Source organism: Momordica charantia, assembly GCF_013281855.1.
Source record: "Momordica charantia cultivar OHB3-1 chromosome 3 unlocalized genomic scaffold, Mcharantia_2.0 BLBB01000003.1, whole genome shotgun sequence".
Classification (NCBI taxonomy): domain Eukaryota; kingdom Viridiplantae; phylum Streptophyta; class Magnoliopsida; order Cucurbitales; family Cucurbitaceae; genus Momordica; species Momordica charantia.
In genome coordinates, this window is record NW_028275161.1 from 14,821,158 (window position 1) to 14,843,696 (window position 22,539).

Below are 22,539 nucleotides of genomic sequence, written 5' to 3' on the forward strand. Positions count from 1 at the left end.
CTAAATAATTTTCTTCTTTCCTTGTTTTGTTTGGGAGTGAGAATTGGAATGGTTAAATTGAGGATCTTACCTTACTAATTTGGTAAAATATATTATTTTAATATCATATTTTTTATAAGAACCTTCTTTCTCTCTCTTCTTCCCTCCTCGCCTCTCTTGTCCTAGCGATGAGAACCTCGTCATCACCACCAACTATCGTCTTCTTCGAATCTCCAATCCAATATCTTCAAACATTTGGAACAAAGGTTATTCTCTTGAGCAAAATTTATAGAACGAAGGAGTTCCTTCATCTAATTTCGATCATTACAAATTTCAAACGATCATTGTTCTAGATTTGGACGTTTCAAACCTATGGAGCTAAGGAATGATTCTTCGTACCAAATATGCAAGAGAGAAGCATTGAATTTGGTGGCCAATGAGAAATGAGTGGCAACGTACAAATAGAGGGAGAAAGAAGAGGAGAGAATGAAAGAGGAAGGAGGAAGATAAGAAAGTCACCTCAAAAAAAACATAATACTAAAATAATATATTTTGCTTAATCATCGATGCAATTCAACTGTCACATCACCTGACACTTTTTTATTTTTGTTACTCAATTAATTGTGTGTGATAAATTTAAAGACCATTTAAAACTATTTTTCAAACTTAACTAAAGTGTCTCTCTCAGTCAAGGTCACTATCAAAACATAAATTTTGTCAAGATTAATGGAGAGATAAAATAGTGGGTCATTGATGTACAAGCAATTCTAATATCATATTTTAAGATGGAGAAAACATATGCAAACAGTTAATAAGAACACCGGTACGTATTTGCAAAGCTTTCAAGCATGGTATAGTAAACCAATCATTCAAGGGGGATGAAAATTGAGCCTTCCATTTCATTTTATCCCAAGTTCTACCGCCATTTCGGGCCAAGTAGATCATTTATGAGGGAGACAACGAGTTTCAATAGAATGCTCGAATGAGACCGTGTACTGCCAAATACGAGATAGATTTTCTAAATAATAGGACTTTTCAGATAAAGCACGAGTTGTCTAACGACAGTGGGATCAACATTGAAAGATCATATCATAAAGCTTTTAAAGTGTTTCAGCATCAGTTGTAATACATAGGTGCAATTATTCATTTTCATATTCCAGTTATTCAGGCTTGCTCAAAATGGATCCTATCAGAACGAAACTAGGAACCAAAGATCTCAGATTTTAGCTCTTACTTTCTCGATGAGTTCTCTCCTGAGGATTTTCCCGGAAACAGACTTGGGGACACTGCTGATGAATGTCACTCTCCTTAACCTTTTGTAAGGAGAAACCTGTTACAGGAGAGACAAGTTTGATTCCTGATGCATTACGTGCAACTTCTCCATACGAATGAATTATCGAACTCGAAATAGTGAACTTTCTTCTTGTGCCTTACCTGATTGGCAACGAATTTGAGGATGTCTTCTTCTGTCAAAGAACTATTGGTAGATCGAACAACGTAAGCGATTGGAACTTCTCCAGCTTCGGCATCAGGGTAGCTATCAATTCATTTCCGACAGTACTGGTTACAAAGGAATGAATGTAGAAAGTTCAAATACGAGTAATGAGTGCCTATAGAGCTTACGGGATGACAACAGCATCTAGTATCTGAGGGTGAGAAACCAACAGTGCTTCAAGCTCAGCTGGTGCAACCTGAAGATGCAGTAACAAAAATTGAGAGAGAGCTTCAACATTTGATTTGAACTCCAAACTGCAGTTGCGTATACAAAAACGACCAATATAACAGGATTGGTAAGAAGCAGAGACCGACACAAACATAGGACACAACACGAACACAGTGACACCAATTTATAAGAAAGGTAGGACATGGAGACGTTAGGGCTGCATTACTTTTATTTTTAACCTTTTTAGAATATATGCGTATATATTGATATATTTAACCCTTCAAAATAGATGTTCCAAGGATGGAACATGTAAATTTAACATAACAGATTATACTTCACTGGTTTTTTTAAAAGGTTGCAATTGCCGCAATCTTTCAATTTATGTTACAAAGACAAAAACTCAGCTTATATAAAACTTCAATTTCCAAAATCCAGAGATTGTAACTAAAAACACTCAATATTATAAAACAACATATATCTACCTGGAAACCTTTGTACTTGATGAGTTCCTTGATTCGGTCGACAACATAAAGCTGTCCGTTTTCATCGAAGTATCCAAGGTCTCCAGTATGCACCCAGCCGTATTTATCAATAGTTTGCTTGGTGGCCTGTGGATTGTTGAAATAACCTGCAAATGAGGTGTTTCGAAATTGAAATTTGAAACCAAAGTCAATCAAACTAGTAAAGATCGGATTAGTGCATGATAATATTTGCTTTAACTGGAAGAAATACAGGGATAATGCTTACAAAAAATTCTCTAAAAAGTGTTGTACGAAGCCAAAAAAATCAATGAAAAGATAATCCTATCCATACCGAGCATCATATTCGGTCCCCGAACCCATATCTCTCCATATTGATTAGGAGGAAGAGGCTTCAAAGTATCTACACTGACTATTTGAGCCTCAACACCGGGAGCAAGTGTTCCAGCTGAACCGGAATTTCGTTTGCCAACTGCTGGATTCTCCAAAGCAACAACTCCGCAAGTCTCAGTCATACCATAACCCTGATAACAACGAAGAAATTAACAGCCATTGCATCAGAAGCTTATAATCCAGTCCTATAAATCATAGGGAAATGAAGCGAAGTCAATTTGAATCTCCAATCGTAATTTAGAGCAGTTGATAATTAGTTGAGTGTCTATGATTTTTGAAACGGCGAGAAGTGTTTTTAACCAAAAGTTTATGGTTTTTTGTTACGTAGTCAAAAGTGATTTTAAAAATTTTAGAAACACTTCGGGTGAATCAGGTATGACTTTACAACAATGAAAGATGTTTTCAGCCAATTAAAAACACCTTTTTTAGGGTGTTTGTAGTTATTTTGAAACTTCTAATATTACTTAAAAGCACCTCAGCAGTGTTAAAAGTACTAATACAACAAATATTTCATTCGAAAGAGTGGTTTACTATCCTCAAAAGTCACAAGCCAACTCAAACACATTCTTAAAAATTCGTAAATTACCATTAGAGGTACTTAGAATTGTTTTACAGTTCTTAAAAAGCATCCCAAAACCACTTCTAATAGTACCAACTCCTCTGCACTTCAACTTCTGTTCATTCTCAATGAAAATATCAATTGATGATTGAACTTAACGGAGAACTATATTTGAATTCCTTGGTATAACAAATTGGAAGAAAAAAAAAACAATCCTATAAATTATTGTAAACGATTTTAACAGAACATATGCAGCCTACAGGGTACCTGGAGAACCACAGCACTGGGAATGTTCTTAGCACACTCCTCCATTAGTTCCCTCCCGAGGGGTGCAGCACCCGAACCGACATGCTTCACGGACGAAAGGTCGTACTTCTTCACCACACTCTGCTTAGCCAAAGCAAGCACAACAGGCGGCACAACCCACAGATCTGTCACCTTGTACTTCTCCACTGCCCACAAAGCCTTCTCCAAATTAAACCTTGGCATTGAGACAATGGTGTTCCCCTTCTGCAGCTGCGCATATGTTATGCAAGCCAATCCAAACACATGAAACATCGGCAAAAAGTTCAGAAATACACAATTTGTCTCTCCCCTCATCGTCTGGTCCATTGTTATCATCAGTGAAGATGCTATGAAGTTTCTGTGAGTCAGAATCACACCCTTACTCGCTCCTGTTGTTCCTGATGAATACAGAAGCGTAGCTGTATCATTCTGGTTCACCCCCACAATTGGGAATTCCGGGCCAGATTCATTACCCGCCATGTTTATCAAATCATCGAAACAATAGATTTTCGAACGAGAGGAGATTTCTGGAGGAATTTTCTGTTCTAGTAACATTGCTGGGAGGTTTAGATTCTTGGCTTTGTCCCATAACTCAGCAACGGTAATCACGAGTTTGGGTTTAGCGTCGTTAACTTGCTTGGTTAACTCAGAGACCGTGAATACGGGATTGCATGTGGTTGCAATAGCCCCAATGGCAATAATTCCAATGAAACAAATAGAGAATTGAATTGAATTAGGGGCAAAAATCAGTACCACGTCGTTCTTCTTGATGCCCAATTGGAGCAAGCCATTGGAGACCCTGATTGCGGAAGCTTTAAGCTGAGAATACGACACAGTTTCCGAGGATTCCGCGTCGACAATGGCGAGTCTGTTCGGATAAGACGATGAATTTCGGAAGAGGAAGGAGATCATCGAGAGATTGTGGTCTTTGGGAAAGACGAGCGGAGGTCGTAAGGACCGGAAAATTCCATCGCGACCGTACCCAGATTTCTCCATTGAGTGAATGAAAATCGAAGTGGGTATCTCCAGAGAGGTATTAGATGAAAAGGGCAGCACACAAATCGAAGTGGGATTGAGTCGTTGAAGAAACTCTGGAGTTGGAGGGCAAATTTGATTGGGGAAGACGAGAAACTAGGAAGATATGAGAGAAAAGGGAATCAGATAGGAGGTTTTCGAATGCATTTTAATGGAGGCAAGATCAGAAGAAGACTTCTCTCGTAGTTTGGTAGTAGGAGGCGGGAAGAAAACAAGTCCGCCATTAATGGCTATGGGAAGACTTTGGATTTTTGAGTAGTTGCAACATATGACCATTTTTAAAGAGTGACTTGACTAATAGGGTAAAGTTTAAAATAATGTAATTAAAATAAAGAATTCTACAAATGGTTATGGAGTAGCTTTTAAAATAAATATTTTTAAAATGTAATTTAAATAGAAAATTTCAACTTTATGTTCACTAATGTAAATGACAAAAATAGAAGATTGTGTTTGCCCCGTCAAAAATTTGGTGGCCATTTGTTGTATCTTAAATTGACAGTCATTTGGGAAATTCGAAAAAGGATGAATTTTAAAGATGAGAGCAGGAGATTCAGACTCATGAATTCTTGGTAAAAAACACCTATCAACTACTAATGAACTAAGTTTATGTTCGACATACATATCTTTTGATAATAGTAAAATATGTTTATAGTTGATTTTAGCATTTCAAAGTGTTTATTTCAAAAGACGAGTCAAACGCATTTTGAACTACTCAAATCGTCAAATTGAAAAGTTATGGTTAAAGGATGATTAGAAGACAAAATCCTATGTAGCGGATGGTGTCATCAATGACATGGACTAGATAACCATTCTAAGGATGACACGTGCACATGACTGATGATGCGGAAGATTACATGGCAACAATTATAGCCAATGTGTCAAATGACGTTGCACCCAATGGTTAGATTAGATTAGATGACATGGCATTTTGTGTTTAGAAAATTCTAACTTCAAATTCTTAATTTTCTAAATGGAATTTTGTCATTCTCTCTACACTAAATTTCCACAATTAATTTGATTTAAAGTGTCTTAAATTCAATAGCTATATTTTATCCTAACCTTAAACTTTAAATCTCTCTTAAACCTAATTTTCAGTCACCATTCCTCGGACTCTTAGATCTTTATGGCTGAAAAATTCCTTCGAAAAAGCTCCATTGACAAATATCTCTCCAAAGCTTAAAATTCTCCTTTTTATTTGTATGAGAGGTAAAATGAGCTAATTAGCTCGTGAAGTCTTATAAGAGATTGGGTCGTTTTTACTGCTAAACATGTATATTCACTCTAAAAGAGTTAGATTATTTGGTGAGGTTTCAATTTTGTTTATCTTATCCAAGATTTTTAATAAGGTGGGGGAGCACATTAGAATTGTGAGTGAATCTCGGACCGAGATTTATAGAAACTTGATATTATAGGCTTCATGACTAATCAAATCCAAGAGTCTTTTGATGAGATAAGTCTGGAAAAGTGTCCAAAAACTCCATCAAGAGAAGAAGAAAAAAACATGAAAAAGATAATGATGCTAATTGCTACCTTGTTCAAATTGTTATGAGAAAATTTGTAGGTGAGAGTTTAATATAGTATATTTAATGGATAAGGAGAAAAAAATGCATTTTAACCTTCAAAAACTTACGTTCGTCTACTAGCAATTCATGTTTTTAGTTTTTGGTATATATGTTTTTAGCTTTTTTTTTAAGCAAAAATTATAACTATTTTTTTTAACGGAAAATCAATATGTTGGATAATCATTTTTTGTTTTCTATTTTCAAAAAGTTAGAAAATTAAAAATATATGCTAGAGAGAAAAATTTATGTAGAGTAGAGATGACAATAGTGTGAGACATGCCCTTTTCCATTATTGTCCTTGCAAAAAATTTTAATCTTCGTCTCCATCCCATCCTTCAATTTCAGTAATTGAGGTCAGGTTGAGCAATTCTCATTTTGGAGATGGAGATCTTTATGGGAAAAATTACAAGTTTAATAATTAATTTTAATTCTTTTTAGAATTAAAAAATAAAAAAGTAATAAATATATATAGTTTATATCTATTTTAGTGTGAAAATATTATGTACCAGTATAAATAATTAGTTTTAAAAAATATTTAGCATTTAATTCATGTAAAATAGTTAATAAAATATATATTAATTATTTCAAAAATATAATCGGGGACGAGATCGAAACATAGTGAGAAATGCATTCTCTGTTTTTAGGATAGGGACAACTAGAATTTTTGTCATCACAAGTTCGGAGAGACAAGATGAAAATTTTGAAAGAGAAATTTTAAAGATAAAGAAAAAATTTAGTGAAAGAAAAGTTAAAAGAAAAAAAAGAATTAAAGTTAGTTTTTTTTTTTTTGAAACTGAGAATTTTTTTTTTTTTTGAAACTGGGAATGAAGGAATGAGAATCAACTTTTTCATTCCCTATGTTTATCAAATTGTACGAATGAGGATTAAATGGTGGGACCCACCCACTTTTTTCATTTCATTCGGGCCATCTCATTCCTCCCCTATAGTTTCATCAATCTCATTCACATTCCTTATTCCGTCGGTCCCACATATTTCTTTTCTACTTTTACCATTTCTCTCTCATGTATTAAAGACACTCATTTAATTGTTTTATATTTTCTTTATTTGTTTTTCATTTATATTACTAATAATTTTTCTTCTATTAAAAATTTATTTATCTATTTTATTAGTTCACGTGATTTTATTATAAAATATTATAAATTTATATTTAATTTTTAATTTTTAAATTTAATTTTGTTATTATTAATTAATATCAATATATTTTAAAATATAATTAATTGTAATAATAAAATTTAACGTAAATTGCACAAACCACCCTTAAAGTATGGTAGTTGTTGCAATTATACCCCTAAACTTTCAATTGTAAAAAAAATTAAACCCTCAAACTTTGATAAGTGAAAAAATTGAACCCTTCAATATTGAGTTGTAGAAAATAAACTCTCAAATTTTCATGAGTGGTGAAATTGCACCCGTAAATATTTTTAATAGTAAAAATAAAGCCCTTAAACTTAAAAAAATTACATCTATTTTAGTCTGTTTCTCTCCACAAACCCTTTAAACGAGTATTAGAGGGAAAATCAAAACTCTGTCATGCAAAATATTGAAATCCAGATTCTGTTTGTTAGCATTAACATTTTTGTTATTATTATTATTTGTCTTTGAGGGTAGATTAGTCTTTTCTTATTTAGGGTTAACGAACTTATATAAATAGTGTATTTGAAGACAATTCAATTGTTAATAAATCAAACTCTAATTTTATCTCTCTATGCTTTCATGTATCAGAGCCTCCATTATCGAAGCCATTAGTTAATCGGCGAGTGAGGGAATTTCATGTGAATTCAGGTTTCGAAGATGTTGAATTTGCAGTCAATTTCGTGAAGAAATTGAATTCGCATTTTTCGTGGAGGCGTCAATAATTTTGAATGGTTTGTATTTGAGTTTTGGATTTTGTGCATTGAGTGAGCATAAGTGAATACACTTTTGAGTTTTGAATTATGATATGTGCTTTGGAATTTGGAATTCTGATAAGTGTTTTGGAATTTGGAAGCTTTGTTTTTAATTTGATTTTGGAATCATTCTGATTTGTTCTTGGATGTGGTACCCACAATTTTTGTGGATTGTGGATTGGAAGTTCAGGTCGATTTTGAGTCTTCGGCGTAGTGCATAGTGCACTTTTTTTATTCGGTGAAATTTGGTGGTGATATTGTTGGGTGAAATTTGGTAGTTGTTTTGTTGGATGAAATTGAGAATTTTTTATTTTGCCGTTATGTAAGGATGATTCTCTTCAATCAATTAGTGTACAATTGGATGGTAAAAATTACTACTATTGGAGTTATGTTATGAAGAATTTCTTGCGTGGAAAATCTATGTGGAGTTATGTTACAGGTGTTCGAGGTAAGCCTAAAGACACCAAGGCAGATGACTATGCATCCTCATTGGATACTTGGGGGGCTGACAATTCGAAGATTATCACGTGGATAAATAATTCTGTTACCACTCTATTGGTGCTCAATTAGCAAAATATGATACTGCTAAACAAGTTTGGGATCATTTGGCCAAATTGTATACCCAGTCTAATTTTGCCAAACAATATCAATTGGAGACAGATATTCGTGCATTACAGCAGAATGATATGAGTATTCAGGATTTTTACTCCTCTATGTCAGAATTATGAGATTAATTGGCATTAACAGAATCCTTAAAATTAAGCACAATTTGAAGCTTACATTGCTCGGAGAGACTCACAGCGCTTGGTCCAATTTCTTATGGCTCTTCGTCATGATTTTGAGCCATTACGTGGGTAATTTTACATCGTACTCCTCTCCCTTCTGTTGATGCAGTGGTTGGTGAATTATTAGTAGAGGAGATTCGTCTTAAGTCCCAAAAAGATAAGAGCACACCTCCTCAGAGTCAATCCGTTTTTGCTACTCCACAACGATCTTCAACTGGTGTCATACAGAAGAATTCTCACACAAAGGTTTATTATGACGAGTGTGCGTTCTGCAAAAAGAATGGTCATTGGAAGGCTCAATGTCCGTTGTTGTTGAATAAGGTGGGTAAATCGCAACAGAAGCAGCAAAACAACAACATCATCATCCGCCATCCCAGCAACTGCTTCAGTCCAATAATGGAGTGGCGGCCCCATCTTTGGATCCCTACATGTTTGAGCAGTTTCAGAAGTTCCTGGTTTCACAGCCTCATGCTATGTCTGCCTCGTCTTCTAAATGTTTGTCATCGCTTGATACTTCAGGTATATCCTCTACCTTATGGGTATTGGATTTCCTCTCATCATATGTCTCCTAGTTTGTCCTCTTTTGTTTCTTTGTCTTCTCATTCTTCTGTACCAATCGTGACTGTTGATGGCACTCCTATGCCATTAGTAGGTGTCGGCACAATTGTTACTCTTTCTGTGTCTCTCCCTGATGTTTACTATATTCCTAGTCTTACTTTGAACCTTGCCTCTGTTAGTCAATTATGTAAATCTGGATACATAATTTCTTTTTCGTCTTCCACTTTTCTATACCGGACCCGCAGTCTCAAAAGGAGATTGGGACAGGCCGTAGGCAGGGGGACTATATGTTCTGGATCAACTCAAAGTATCAGGTGTTGCAGCTTCTAGTGTGGATTCATCCTCCTTTCGCTTGAGTAGTTCATCTTCAATTTTTTATTTATGGCATTCTCGTTTGAGTCATGTTTCTGCATCTCATTTGCGTTTCTTAGTGTCTACAGGAGTTTTGAGATATTTAGACGGTCATGATATTTCTGACTGTAGTGGTTGTAAACTTGCGAAATTCTCAGCTTTACCTTTCAATAATAGTACTTCTGTTTCTCTTGCTCCATTTGATATTGTCCATTCTGATGTGTGGGGGCCATCTCCTATACCCACTAAAGGAGGTTCCAAATACTAGGTTCTTTATTGATGATTATATTCGTTATACTTGGATTTATCTAATGAAACGTAGGTCTGACTATCTTAATATTTTCAACAACTTTCGAGCTATTGTGAAAACTCAACATTCCGCTGTCATCAAGTGTTTTCGTTGTGATTTGGGGGGTGAATACACTTCTAATGCCTTTTCCCATTTACTTGCTTCGGATGGGACTTTACATCAGACCTCTTGTACTGGCACTCCCAGCAAAATGGTGTTGCTGAGAGAAAACATCGCCATCTTGTTGAAACTACCCGATCATTTTTGTTATCAATCGATGTTCCAAACGAATTTTGGGGGGAAGCGATTCTTACCGCCACGCATGTGGTGAATATAATCCTGACATCACATAATTTAGGTTTGTCTCCCTTTGAAAAATTATATGGACATATGCCTGATTATTCCTCATTGCGTGTCTTTGGTTGTACTTTTTTTATTCTTCGTCCACACGTCGATCGCAATAAATTGTCTCTTAAATCGGCCTTATGTGTTTTTTTGGGTTATGGTATTGGTCAAAAGGGATATCGTTGTTTTGATCCAATTAGTCAAAAATTGTATGTCTCTTGCCATGTTGTGTTTTTAGAACATATTCCTTTTTTCTCCATTCCTGCTAGTTCCCATCACTTATCACATTCAGATCTCATTCACATTGATCCATTTCATACTGACACTGAAGAAGCTCTATCCATTACTCCGGTTGCCTCTACTGATAGCTCAACAGAATCTGGTACTTTGACTGTTGATAGATCCACATCTCACTCTCCGCTTCCTATGACTGCTCAATCATCTCCTGAGGTTGCGGATGCTCCTCCACTTCGTCGGTCCACTCGAGTTCGTAAGTCCACTAAACTACCAGATTTTGCATATTCCTCTTATTCTAGCTCTTTTGCTTCTTTTGTTACTTCAATTCATCATCTCTATGAACCTTTTATCTTTTAGAGAGGCTGTTTGTGATTCACTTTGGCATAATGCTATGGCTGAGGAACTTAATGCTTTACATCATACTCATACATGAGATTTGGTACCGCTACCATCTGGAAAACGTACTATTGGCTCTCGTTGGGTTTATAAGATGAAAACTAAATCTGATGGATCTATTGAACGATACAAAACTCGACTTATTGCTAAAGGTTACTCCCAAGAGTATGACATGGATTATGAAGAAAAATTTGCTCCTATTGCAAAAATGACTACTATCCGCACTATGATCGCAGTGGCTTTTGTTCGGCGATGGAGAATATATCAGATGGATGTCAAGAATGCTTTTTTGAATGGTGATCTTCATGAAGAAGTTTATATGACTCCTCCTCCTGGTGTTGCTCACAAACCTGGTGAAGTTTGTAGGCTTCGCGAAGCACTCTATGGGCTCAAACAAGCAACTCGTGCTTGGTTTGAGAAGTTCTCCACAGTTGTTACTTCACTCGGTTTTATCTCTAGTCATCATGATTCCGCATTGTTTGTTAAATGTACAAGTACCGGTCGTATTTTGTTGTCATTGTATGTTGATGACATGATCATTACTGGTGATGATTATGATGGAATAGAATCTTTAAAGTCTGATCTCTCTCGTTCTTTTGATATAAAAGACTTAGGCATGCTGCGCTACTTTCTTGGTATTGAAGTCGCTTATTCTCCATAAGGTTATCTCTTATCTCAGTCAAAGTATATAGCCGATTTGTTTGATCGTGCGCGTTTCACTGACAACAGGACTGTTGATACTCTTTAGAGCCCAATGCCCGATATTCTTCATCGGATGGTGTTCCTTTGTCAGATTCCAGTTTGTATCGTACTATTGTTGGTAGTTTGGTCTATCTAACTGTGACTCGTCCAGACATTGCACACACAATTCATGTGGTTAGTTAGTTTGTCACTACTCCTACTATAGTTCATTAGTCTGTTGTTCTTCACATTCTCAGGTATCTTCGAGGCACTCAGTTTCAGAGCCTCTTGTTTCCCTCCACGCCCTCTTTAGAGTTGCGCGCTTACTCTGATGCTGATTGGGTTGGTGATCCTACTGATCGCAAGTCAACCACTGGATTCTGTATTTTCCTTGGTGATTCACTTATTTCATGGAAGAGTAAGAAATAAGATGTTATTTCTCGGTATTTTACAGAAGTTGAGTATCGTGTCATGGTCTCGACTACTTGTGAAATTGTTTGATTACGTTGGTTACTTGCAGATATAGGCGTTTATCTTCGTCGTCCTACTCCCTTACATTGTGACAACCAGAGTGCCATTCAGATTGTGCGCAATTTAGTTTTTCATGAGCGAACCAATCATATTGAGATTGATTGTCATGTCACTCGCCATCATCTCCAGCATGGCTCTATTACATTGCCTTTTGTTCCTACATCTCTACAGATTGCTGATATGTTTACTAAGGCACACTCCGCTTCGCGCTTTCGTTATTTATCTGACAAACTCACAATGCTTATCACTGTAGCATCGTGAGTTTGCGGGGGGAATGTTAGCATTAATATTTTTGTTATTAATATTATTTGTTTTTGAGGGTAGATTAGTCTTTTCTTATTTAGGGTTAACGAACTTATATAAGCATCATACTGTGTATTCGAAGACAATTCAATTGTTAATAAATCAAACCCTAATTTTATCTCCCTATGTTTTTACTGTTTAACAACAAATTCTCTTAATGAATACTGAAGAATAGGAATACCCATAAAATTTCACCTCTTCAATTGAGAAACAGATTCTGTTTACCCCAACAGTTGTCTCACACACTCTCTTTGTAATTTTTTACTTGTGTAATTGAAAACGTTGAGGGCTTATGATTTTGTTTTCTTGGAATTTTGTTTCACTCCCAAGAAAACAAAATTCTTAATACTTCGCTATTGAATCGATCTTTGTTGTGGTTATCTCCCAGCTTACAATTCAGTTTTCCACCTACAAATCAGTTTTCTACAATTTCCATTTCTACCAGATTAAATGAAAAAAATCAATGATGGGAGACTGAGAGAGAAAGTAGAGATTTGAAGGAAATAAAAGTAAAACAGATGTATTTTTTTTTTTTTTTTGTAAGTTTAAGGGTACAATTTTATCATTCATAAAAGTTTGAGGGTTTATTTTTTACTGCTAAATGTTCAGGGTTCAATTTTTTCACTTATCAAAGTTTGAGGGTTTAATTTTTACAATTAAAAGTTTAGGGGTATAATTCAACAACTACCATAATTTAGGGGTGGTTTGTGCAATTTACCCTAAAATTTAATAACATTATTATTAAATATTATAATAATAATATTTTATATTAACTGGTTCTAATAAAAAATTATTTTAGTGGATGTAATTTTATTTTAATTATTTATTATTTATTAATTTTTGTTGACGGAGAATTTTGGAAAAGTCCACGTGTCCCTCTGACGAGTAGCTCCATCGGAAAACAAATGAACCTACAACCAAAAAACTCGACGCTGGTGCGGTGTCCCGCCTAAAACACTCTGACGCTTAAGTCGGTAATCAGAGTAGGAAATAGGAAAAAGACACCTTAAGAGTTAGTGACAGATTTTTCACTTACTTGGTGAAAGTTAGGGTCCTTCCTTATATAGACTCGGATGGCCGACCAGGAAGGATGACAGGCTCGGATGGCCGACCAGGAAGGATGACAGTTGGGATGGCAGGGACGCACCGACTGGTACGATGTTTGTCAAGGGTGTACGTCCCTGACAACTGGCGTGTGGTGCCACCGCCTATAGGCTTGGAGTCTGTAGCCTGCCGCTCGAGGCCTAGCGTGCTACTTATACCGTGTAGACGGGAACGTGCATCCTCTGCCACTGCTACGTACAGTGTGTAACCGTATCCTGTCCCGCACCACTCCAAAATGGACACACGTCCTACTCGGTTTTACCCTCAACAATATTAATATTAAATAAATTGTTATGATAAAAAAATATTTACTATCAATAATATAGTAATAAAATAAATTAAAATATATTATTATTGTAATTTAAAAAATTAGCACAACAATGTATTTGTAATTAGCTACATAGAAGAAAGTGGTATACTAGTAATTGTCATATATTTGATTCCAATTCCAATTACTTTTAGTAAACAACATCAGATGAATTATGATTCCGATTCCAAAAAGTTTTTGGGAAGCAACATCAAATGAATAACATTCTCATTCTGATTGATTTTCATTCCGATTCATTCTCATTATGATTAATTTCTAATAAAGTAAATAGGAATATTAGAGAAAGAGAAAAAATTAGAGCAAAACTATAGTGAGAAAAAAAATTAGATAAAAAAAAGTTCGAAATATATTTGTTACTGGAAATAAAATAAAAACAAAAGAAATTGTTATAGTGAAAGAAAATTGAAGGAGAAAAAATTTAAGCAGAGAAAAGTTGAACATATATTTCTTAGAGACAAAAATAGATCATAAAGAGACAGAAAAATTTTAGAGACAGAAATTTGAGAGAGAAACACACAGAAAAATATTAATTTAAAGAGGGAGATAAATTTAGGCAAAAAAAAAAATTTAGAATGGAAAAAAAATTGTTATAAATATGTCAAAGAAAAAAAGAGATTTTGAAATTTTTTTTTTAGTTTTTGAAATTTACTTAGAATTTAAAAATGCTTTTATTATTATTATTTTTAATAAAGAACCATGGCAGTAAAAAGAAACATTAGTAGTAGTGTTACATCATAGGAGGAGTGACATCATTACAATCCACAAACGAAAACAATTATCTCAAACGATAAATAAAAGATCAGAAATGTCACACTTTGCAAATAAAACAACTTGCGTGTTCAAAGAACTAGAAATATGAACAAATTTTAGCCCACACACATTCTCCAAAGTCACAACATCCTCAACCTCATTTAATGATGTTGGGGGAAAATCCTACATTAATGGTTGTATCTTGTCAATTATAACACCCCTATTCACAATTGGAAAGGAAATAATTGCCTCCAAAGTTGCCTTATTCTCCACAATGACAGGTAAGGAAGGATTAGTAAAATTTCTCAAATCACACTTGTCACTGATCTTAATACAATTAAGACTGATAGCCTCCCTAGATTGCAGATCGGTTTTCGAGCCAATCGCCGCAGCACCTCCGTCGCCATCTACTTTTTGCTCCGTCTTCCTTGCCTGTGGACCATGGAAGTTCTCTAAACCAATACGCAACGAAGATGAAGAGTCATCCTAAGAGATCGCGGGTGGGTGCTCTCTCCAATTCTGTGCCTGATAACTCTTTAGAATGGCCAAATGATAAAGCCACATACCATACATAATAATGTTGCCTTTGATTTTTTTAGTCACAACAACACTATCAACATCCAATGGGAAGATCCACAACATCCGATCATCATTTGCCATCACAGAAACCAGCGGGGAAGAAAAATCCTCCCCATAAATCGCCTCCACAATAGCAAAACGCTTTTAAAAAACGAAAAACAAAAGTTTAAATTATTATCAAACAAGCATGTCTTTCATAAATCGCCTCTCTTTCTCATCTCCATGAAGGGTGTGCGTTTTCTCTCAATCCTCTGACTGAGTTTTTTTCAAAGGGTGTTCCTCTCCGCTTTGTTTTGGTTATTCTGTGGTTTTTTTCAAGAATTAAGTAGCATGGATCGAGATATAACAAAGACGTATCTTGCTATTGTGGAGGTGATCTTCAGGGAGGATCCTTCTTTCCCACTAGTTTCTGTGATGGCGAACAGTGGTCGGGTGTCAGGGATCTCCTCGTTAGATGTCAATAATGCTGTTGCGACTTACCAAATCAAAACCAACATTGTTATGTATGGTCCATGGCTTTGTATTGGAACATTTGAAGATTTATTAGACACAAAATTAGAGAGGGATCCTGCCTACGATCTCTTGGGATGACTCTTCATCTTAGTTGCATCCTAGTTCAAAGAGCTTCCATGGTCCAGGGACAAAGATGACGGAGTAGAAGGTGGGCGACGTTGGTGCGGTGGCGGCGATCGACTCCAATGCCGTTTTGAAATCTATAGAAGCTATCGTCTTAATTGTATTGAGATCCGTGACCAGCATGATTTGAGGAATTTGTCTGATTCTTCCTGTATTTGGTGGAGATTAACACAGCTGTGAAGGTAATTATTTCCCTTCAAATGATCATTAAATTTATTCATATTCTTAGTTTTTTGAACCCACAATCTCTTTTATTGGCTAAAACTATGTTTACCTCAAGGGAATGAAAATAATGAATGAGAATGAATTTTTTCATTTCCTATGAAATCAAATGGTGGGACCCATCTCAAATTTGAGAATCTTATTCCCTAAAAACGGACAACCCATTCCTCTTCACTAGTCAATCTCATTTTCATTCTTTATTCTGTAGACCTCACACATTTATTATCTTCTCATCTGATCCATAACTTTTTTTAATTAATTGTTTTATACTTTTATTAATTATTTCTCATTTATACTACTAATAATTTTTCTTTTAATAAAAATTTATATAACTTTTATGAGTTAATATAATTATATTATAAAATATTATAATTTTATTTTTATTTTTAATTTGTTATTATTAATTATTAGAATAGATTTTAAAAATAGAATTTATTATTATTAAATATTATAATAATGAAATTTAATAATATTTTATATTAAATGTTGACCGTGTTAAAAAAAGGTTTTTAGTTTATATATCTTATTTTAACTATTCTTTTATTTTTTAATTTTACTTTGTTATTTTTAATTAATATTAATAAAATTTTAAAATATAATTTATTATTATTAAATAGTAGAATAATAAAATTTAATAAAATTTAATATTAAATAATGGTTGTTTTATTAAAAAAATATTTTACTCGGTGTAATTTAATTTTAATTATATTTAATTTTATTCTACTTTGTTATTATTAACTAATATTTTTTTGAAAGCTATTATTAACTAATATTAATAACTATTTTAAAATATAATTTATTATTATTAAATATTATAAAAATAAAATTTAATAATATTTTATACTAAATGATGATGGTTGTTGTAAAGTAGTTGTGTGTAATTTTATTTTAATTATGAATTATTTATTAATATTAAATAAATTATTATAATAAAAAATATTACTATCAATAATATAGTAATAAAATAAAATAAAAATTGTTATTATTTAATTACAAAAATTGGCACAATAATGATACGTAGTATGCAAGTAATTATTATATATCTGATTCTGATTTCGGTTTTAGTAAACAACATCAAGAGTGATAACATTCTCATTCCGATTTTTGGTAAGTAAACATGACCTACGACATCTGTTTACCGCAATCGTAATCAAAGAATTAATGAAATCAAATGATGGAAACTTCTCAAATTTTATAATCTCCCATCAACAGGTTGTGAGTTCGATTCCCAGCAACCAACAAAAAAAACAAAAGACAAAAAAAAATGATTATTAAACAAATCAATAAATTAAAAGAAAAAAAATATATTTCCCGTAACAAAAACTAAACAATTGCCACATATCAGATCAGCACGCTTCGCATATCAGAGAGTGAGCCACGGAGAACCAGAGAGTCCTCTGAGAAAGGTAAGGAAAACCAACTAAAATCCATGGCTTCTTTATCAGTGGCCGCCATTTTATCACGTCTCTGTATGTTGGGATTCGCATCGAAATGTTCTTTAAACCCATTATTTATCCCCCCCAAAAGTAGTAGAATCGAGGTTCAGATCAGCTTTTTTTCCGATTTCTGTTTTCTACCCTTTCACTGCCCTCATTATTGAATTCTTAGGATTGATTGATTTTTATGTAGAGATTGAATCGATCGAGACCCTTCTCGATGGCTTCGGCACCTAAAGAATCTCCGGCCAACAATCCGGGACTTCACGCTACCCCCGATGATGCCACCAAAGGTTACATCATGCAGCAGACCGTAAGATTGCTTCCAATTTGTGCAATTCTGATTTATTTTTTCATTGATTCGGTCAACTTTGAATGAGTGTAATCCGTATTACTCATACTTGATTCCCTTTGATGAAATGTGCTGCAGATGTTTCGGATTAAGGATCCTAAAGCCAGTCTTGACTTCTATTCTCGAGTTCTTGGCATGTCGTAAGCTTTCTCTTCTAGTTCTTGTTTTAGGCTGATTATATAAAGTGAAACTGAGGTTGCTAAAGTGAAACTGAGGTTGCTAAACTTTTGTTGGTCTAGGTTTTGATTCTTCTGTGGAAAATTTTTAGAGCATATGTATATATGATTTTTGGTCTTTAGGGTACTTGAAGTTCTATTAAGTTTTGAATAATGAAATGATTCCAGTCGAACCAGGGAATTTCTGGTCAAATAAACTTGACACCAGAAATCAATGATACTCTCTTTAAAACGTGGCAGATTACTCAAGAGGCTGGATTTTCCTGAAATGAAGTTCAGTTTGTACTTTATGGGTTATGAGGTAACATCCTTTTGTGAACTAGGTGCAATTATAACAACTTGTTATGTTGATGTACTTTGTTTTGTATGTATAGTCAGATATTTACATTTACACTGGGAGCACTATATTTGGGTATTTGAGATAAGCCTCTGATATCTAGAACTGAATCGTTGGCAAACAGGGCCGACGTGGTGTTTTCATACTTTTATAAAATAACAATTAACATCTCAGTCTCATATCTAGAACATTTTGTTACGGTGCTTTAGGATCCTGCTTCTGCACCAGCCGACTCAGTTGATAGAACGGTCTGGACTTTTGGTCGAAAAGCTACAATTGAGTTAACACAGTGAGACTATACTTTCAAAGTGCAGCCTTTCATTTTGAGTTCATTGGAGTGCATCTTGTTCTATTAACATTTGACCATCATAATCTTCTTTCAGCAATTGGGGTACTGAAAGCGACCCAGAATTTAAAGGATATCATAATGGGAACTCAGACCCTCGTGGATTTGGTATGTTACTTCCTACCAATGCTTCTTTTCTTAGCTAGCATAGTAGGTTTCTTGTTTCTAATATCAAATTAGGTAGACCTACTGATGCATGGGGTATGTCGAGTTTTCTCTAACATTTGATTCGACTTAGTGATAGCACCATTATGATGAGTTTCTACGAGGTTTTTCATGCCATTTGTTAAAGTGTTTCATGTTTCATGTAATTCTTCTCCCAATAGATTTTTCCACCATGGCTTGGCTATTGGTCATTGGGCCTATGAAAAAAGTGAAGGGCTTTGGGGAAATGAGTTCAAAGTATGGTGGCTACTAAAATCCTACAAGTTTTCTATATAACCAAATGTCATGGGAGTAGGTGGTTGCTCCCTGAGATTAATCAAGGTTCGTGTAAGCTAGTCTAGATACTCACGAATATAAAAAAAGTGCAAATAACTATTGAAGTCTCTCCCTGAACACCATCTTTCTTGAAAATAAATAGAAAGGTCTTCCGACCTAAGTGATGTTTAATTTTATAGCTCTCCCTCCCTCCTTCTTAGCATTGCTGCTGAGTCACTGGACTTGTCCACCAAGAGATTCCTTAAATGTCTATGGGTTGTTTTGTATAATTCATACTTCATAGAGTACTTGATTTTATATCATTGGTAGAAAATGTTTTACATTTGAATTTGTTAAAACTTAAGATGAGAATACAAACTTGTATCTTTAATGTTTTACATCACATAAGCCATTATATATAAAAGGCTTTTTGAAAATATACTTTAATTAACCTCTTCTTGTGTCCGTGTTTCTTAATATTCAATAATAGAATAAGTATTTCCATGGCCTGGGTATTTATTAGCCTTACCACCAAGAACTACAATATCTTGAAATTATCTAGTTGATGATTATTATAAAATGGAGCACCATACTGCAGTTGACAAAGCCTTAGATTGTTCGCTTTTTGTTGTAAACTTGCAAGTATTATCTTGATACAATGTCTCATGCTTTTACGATTGCTCAATTCTGTTGGTTTTTGCCATAGATTTACAGTGAGCTACCAAGAGCAAAGATAATATGCTGTGCTATGAGCTTTACGCACAAAATACATTGCCACAAGCTAAATGTTACCATCTTTAATTCCTGGATTTTGTTTTTTAGATTGATTTTTTCTGATTTATCTTCTATCATTATTCAGGACACATTGGTATAACTGTCGATGACACACATCAAGCATGTGAGAGATTTGAACGCCTAGGTGTAGAATTTGTTAAAAAACCAGATGATGGTAAGGCATTTCGTATTAGAATAGTGTAAAAATATCTGGTAATCCTACTGAATGTGCTTCCATGGTTCTCTGCTTGCTGATTCTCGGTTGTGATCTGAAAAAGGAGTTTTCGGCAAAACAGGAAACACTTTCGTTGATTCAGTACCCAAACAAAATCCCATTAGGTCAAAGCTAGGCTAACTAGTAACCCTCACAAAAGAGGCCCAATTTGGGTGTAAATTAATTCTGAAAATCATTGGGGCGCTGTAGTTTGTGTGTCCCAAAGCATTTTTTTGTTGCTTTCACATGTTAATGTAAATATTTTGAACCTTTTGATGTTTTAGCAGTAAGTCCTGAAACTTTGTAAACTTTTCCATTTTATAAATAATCTTCTACCACCTTGATATTCAGTAGGATGTTTTTTTATTTAGAATATTAATGTACTTCTGAAAATATTATAGATGCATTGATGAGTTCACATTTAATCATATTAGATGTTTTGGTGAATCAACATTTTAAAGATTTTATATTGACACTCTAAATGAAATGCAATGAAATATTGGTGTACTCTTGTAGCATATAGATGCTGATGTTTGGGAAAAGATGTATGTTGACACTCCAAATGATAACCTGAAAAAGAGTTGTTGACTTTTAACATATCTTTGAGATTGCTTCCATAATATTGAATGGTTGATATTATTTCTTCTATTGAGGAAGAAAATTGTGAAAATAGCTTATGTATTTTTTTTTTGCAATTGATTGTAGGCAAGATGAAAGGGATCGCGTTTATAAAGGATCCTGATGGCTACTGGATTGAAATCTTTGACCTCAAAACTATTGGAAAAACCACCGCTGGTGCTGCTTGAGGTCATATGAACCAATCTCTGGTGAGTTAAGGGCATTTCTTCTCGTTACAAACCTGTGCATCCAAATATTTTACTTGACCAAATCGATTCTAGCTATGGGCATTTCCATTTGTTATAAACTTGTGAGTTCAAGCATCTCTTAACCAAATAGATGATGAGGTGAAATTATAATAGTTTAGTCGTGGAACTCCCAAAGTTTTGTCTAATAGCTCTCTAACTCTTTACTTTAAAAAGTGTTTAATAGGTCCTTCAACTTTCAATTTTGTGTTTAATAGGTCTTCGAACTTTAAATTGCCGAATAGGTTTTTAAAATTCAATTTTATGTCTAATAGGTATATGAGTTTTTTAGTATCTAATAGATCTTTGTACTTTATAGTATCTATTAGGTCTTAGGACTATTATTTTAGAATTCAGAGTGATACTTTTTAAAGTTCAAGAGTCAAACTTATAACTAAATCTAGATAATAGCCACTATGACACTTTTGCCGAGCATGCAAATGATACCCAAGTGGACTAAATCACCTAGAGCAGTATTCATTGCTCATTTTGCTAAGGCCAATTGCCTTTGATGGGAAGAGTAAATAAATGTGGAGGTGAGTAGAAACTAGAAAGCCTACCCTCTAGAGAGGAGAAGAGAAACTAAGAGAACTCTCTCTCCCTCCCTCTTTTCCCTCTCTTTTATTTTTCTATCGACTTTTCATGCTTTAACGTTATTGAGACTCATATTTTCGTTCGTTAGATACCGTAATTTGAGTCAGATTTCAACTGATTGATCACTCAGGTAAATAAAACAATAGATCTTGGGCGTCAGCTGATCAGACCCACCTCTTTGGGTGGATAAATGGTGAAACTAGTATGGTTTTGTTGATAGTTGGGCATTGAAGCTTTCTTTTTTAGGGGTGAACAATTCTTTCTGTTTTTGGTGTCCTTATTTAATTTTTTCTTTTGAAGGGATTGATGATCTCTTCTTTATAACAAGGTGTATCCGGTGAAAATGTGTGGTTTCTGGTGAACCTGGCTCGAGCCGACTACTGGAAGAATAAGCATTTATGGAATCTCTTTGCTCTATATTTTCCATAAATTAGTATTTGTTTAAAGAAATTATCACCCTTTTTGGTACCTTGTGGATTTTGAATAATGTGATGAGTTTTATCCCTTTCACTTTTGGCCCTCTTCTTTCAATACACAGCAAATCTAATAAATAATCCCATTTTAACGTATATTCCTAAAGTTTAAGATTTACTAATCTCGAATAAATTGTATATGATAATTTGGGTTAAGGGGAGGATGATGAGAAGTATTCATTACATTTGGTTACGAAGATAGGAACAATAATTCTTTTTGGTTACAAAAATATGTATTTTCATTGATGTCAAATTCATCCCTATTACCACTTTTTATACACAAATTCTTGAATTTTTTATGCTGTAATTAATAATTTTTATTATTAGACGAGAAGTTATGTTTCAATTGTCTATTAGAAATTGGTTAATATGAGTATATACTTGACTCTAAGTGGTATCTACTACTCCTTGCTTTTGTTTTGTGATATTCTAATAATAATAATAATATATATTTCTTAAAATGGAGATATTTGCAAATATTTACAATTTAATAAGTATTCTTTTTAAAAAATAATAGTAGAAAAAATTAACTAAAGAAAATAGAAAATGATTTATATAGATTTAGTATCAATTATCAACAATGTAAATGATTAATCT

At 34.1% G+C, this 22,539-nt stretch overlaps 2 protein-coding genes across 5 annotated transcripts; one reads left to right on the forward strand and one right to left on the reverse strand.

The window, feature by feature from the left end:
• Positions 1 to 1,051: 1,051 nt before the first annotated feature.
• Positions 1,052 to 4,655, reverse strand: LOC111020482 (AMP-dependent synthetase and ligase family protein). Its single transcript, XM_022297166.2, has 6 exons — positions 3,341 to 4,655; positions 2,456 to 2,645; positions 2,125 to 2,270; positions 1,603 to 1,670; positions 1,414 to 1,516; positions 1,052 to 1,309 (listed from the first exon to the last, which is right to left on the reverse strand). The coding sequence occupies exons 1-6, from the start codon at positions 4,352 to 4,354 to the stop codon at positions 1,196 to 1,198; spliced, it is 1,635 nt and encodes a 544-aa protein (XP_022152858.1). The 5' UTR covers positions 4,355 to 4,655; the 3' UTR covers positions 1,052 to 1,195.
• Positions 4,656 to 17,278: 12,623 nt separating this feature from the next.
• LOC111020459 (lactoylglutathione lyase family protein / glyoxalase I family protein) lies at positions 17,279 to 21,979 on the forward strand. 4 transcript variants are annotated; one of them, XR_002602671.2, is made up of 10 exons: positions 17,363 to 17,497; positions 17,587 to 17,706; positions 17,824 to 17,885; positions 18,162 to 18,222; positions 18,468 to 18,547; positions 18,642 to 18,712; positions 19,884 to 19,973; positions 20,718 to 20,839; positions 21,600 to 21,671; positions 21,770 to 21,979. XR_002602671.2 is itself a non-coding variant. In XM_022297148.2 (9 exons), exons 2-8 carry the CDS (start codon positions 17,614 to 17,616, stop codon positions 20,816 to 20,818), a joined length of 558 nt encoding a protein of 185 aa, XP_022152840.1. In that variant the 5' UTR covers positions 17,279 to 17,363; positions 17,587 to 17,613; the 3' UTR covers positions 20,819 to 20,839; positions 21,770 to 21,979. The 4 variants fall into 4 exon arrangements, 2 of the variants coding, with proteins under 2 accessions (XP_022152840.1, XP_022152839.1); XR_002602672.2 differs by having other exon boundaries at positions 21,600 to 21,662; XM_022297148.2 differs by lacking the exon at positions 21,600 to 21,671 and having other exon boundaries at positions 17,279 to 17,363.
• The last annotated feature ends 560 nt before the right edge of the window (positions 21,980 to 22,539 follow it).

Bases quoted from the DNA above. Each gene is read 5' to 3' on its own strand.
- LOC111020482 (XM_022297166.2), bottom strand. From the start codon at position 4,354: ATGGAGAAATCTGGGTACGGTCGCGATGGAATTTTCCGGTCCTTACGA. The intron at 2,646-3,340 runs GTACCCTGTAGG...CGTTGTTATCAG, and splicing joins CCAGTGCTGTGGTTCTCCAG to GGTTATGGTATGACTGAGAC. The intron at 1,517-1,602 runs GTAAGCTCTATA...ATGAATTGATAG, and splicing joins CTAGATGCTGTTGTCATCCC to CTACCCTGATGCCGAAGCTG.
- LOC111020459 (XM_022297147.2), top strand. From the start codon at position 17,387: ATGGCTTCTTTATCAGTGGCCGCCATTTTATCACGTCTCTGTATGTTG. The intron at 17,498-17,586 runs GTTCAGATCAGC...ATTTTTATGTAG, and splicing joins CCAAAAGTAGTAGAATCGAG to AGATTGAATCGATCGAGACC. The intron at 17,886-18,161 runs GTAAGCTTTCTC...AAAACGTGGCAG, and splicing joins TCTCGAGTTCTTGGCATGTC to ATTACTCAAGAGGCTGGATT.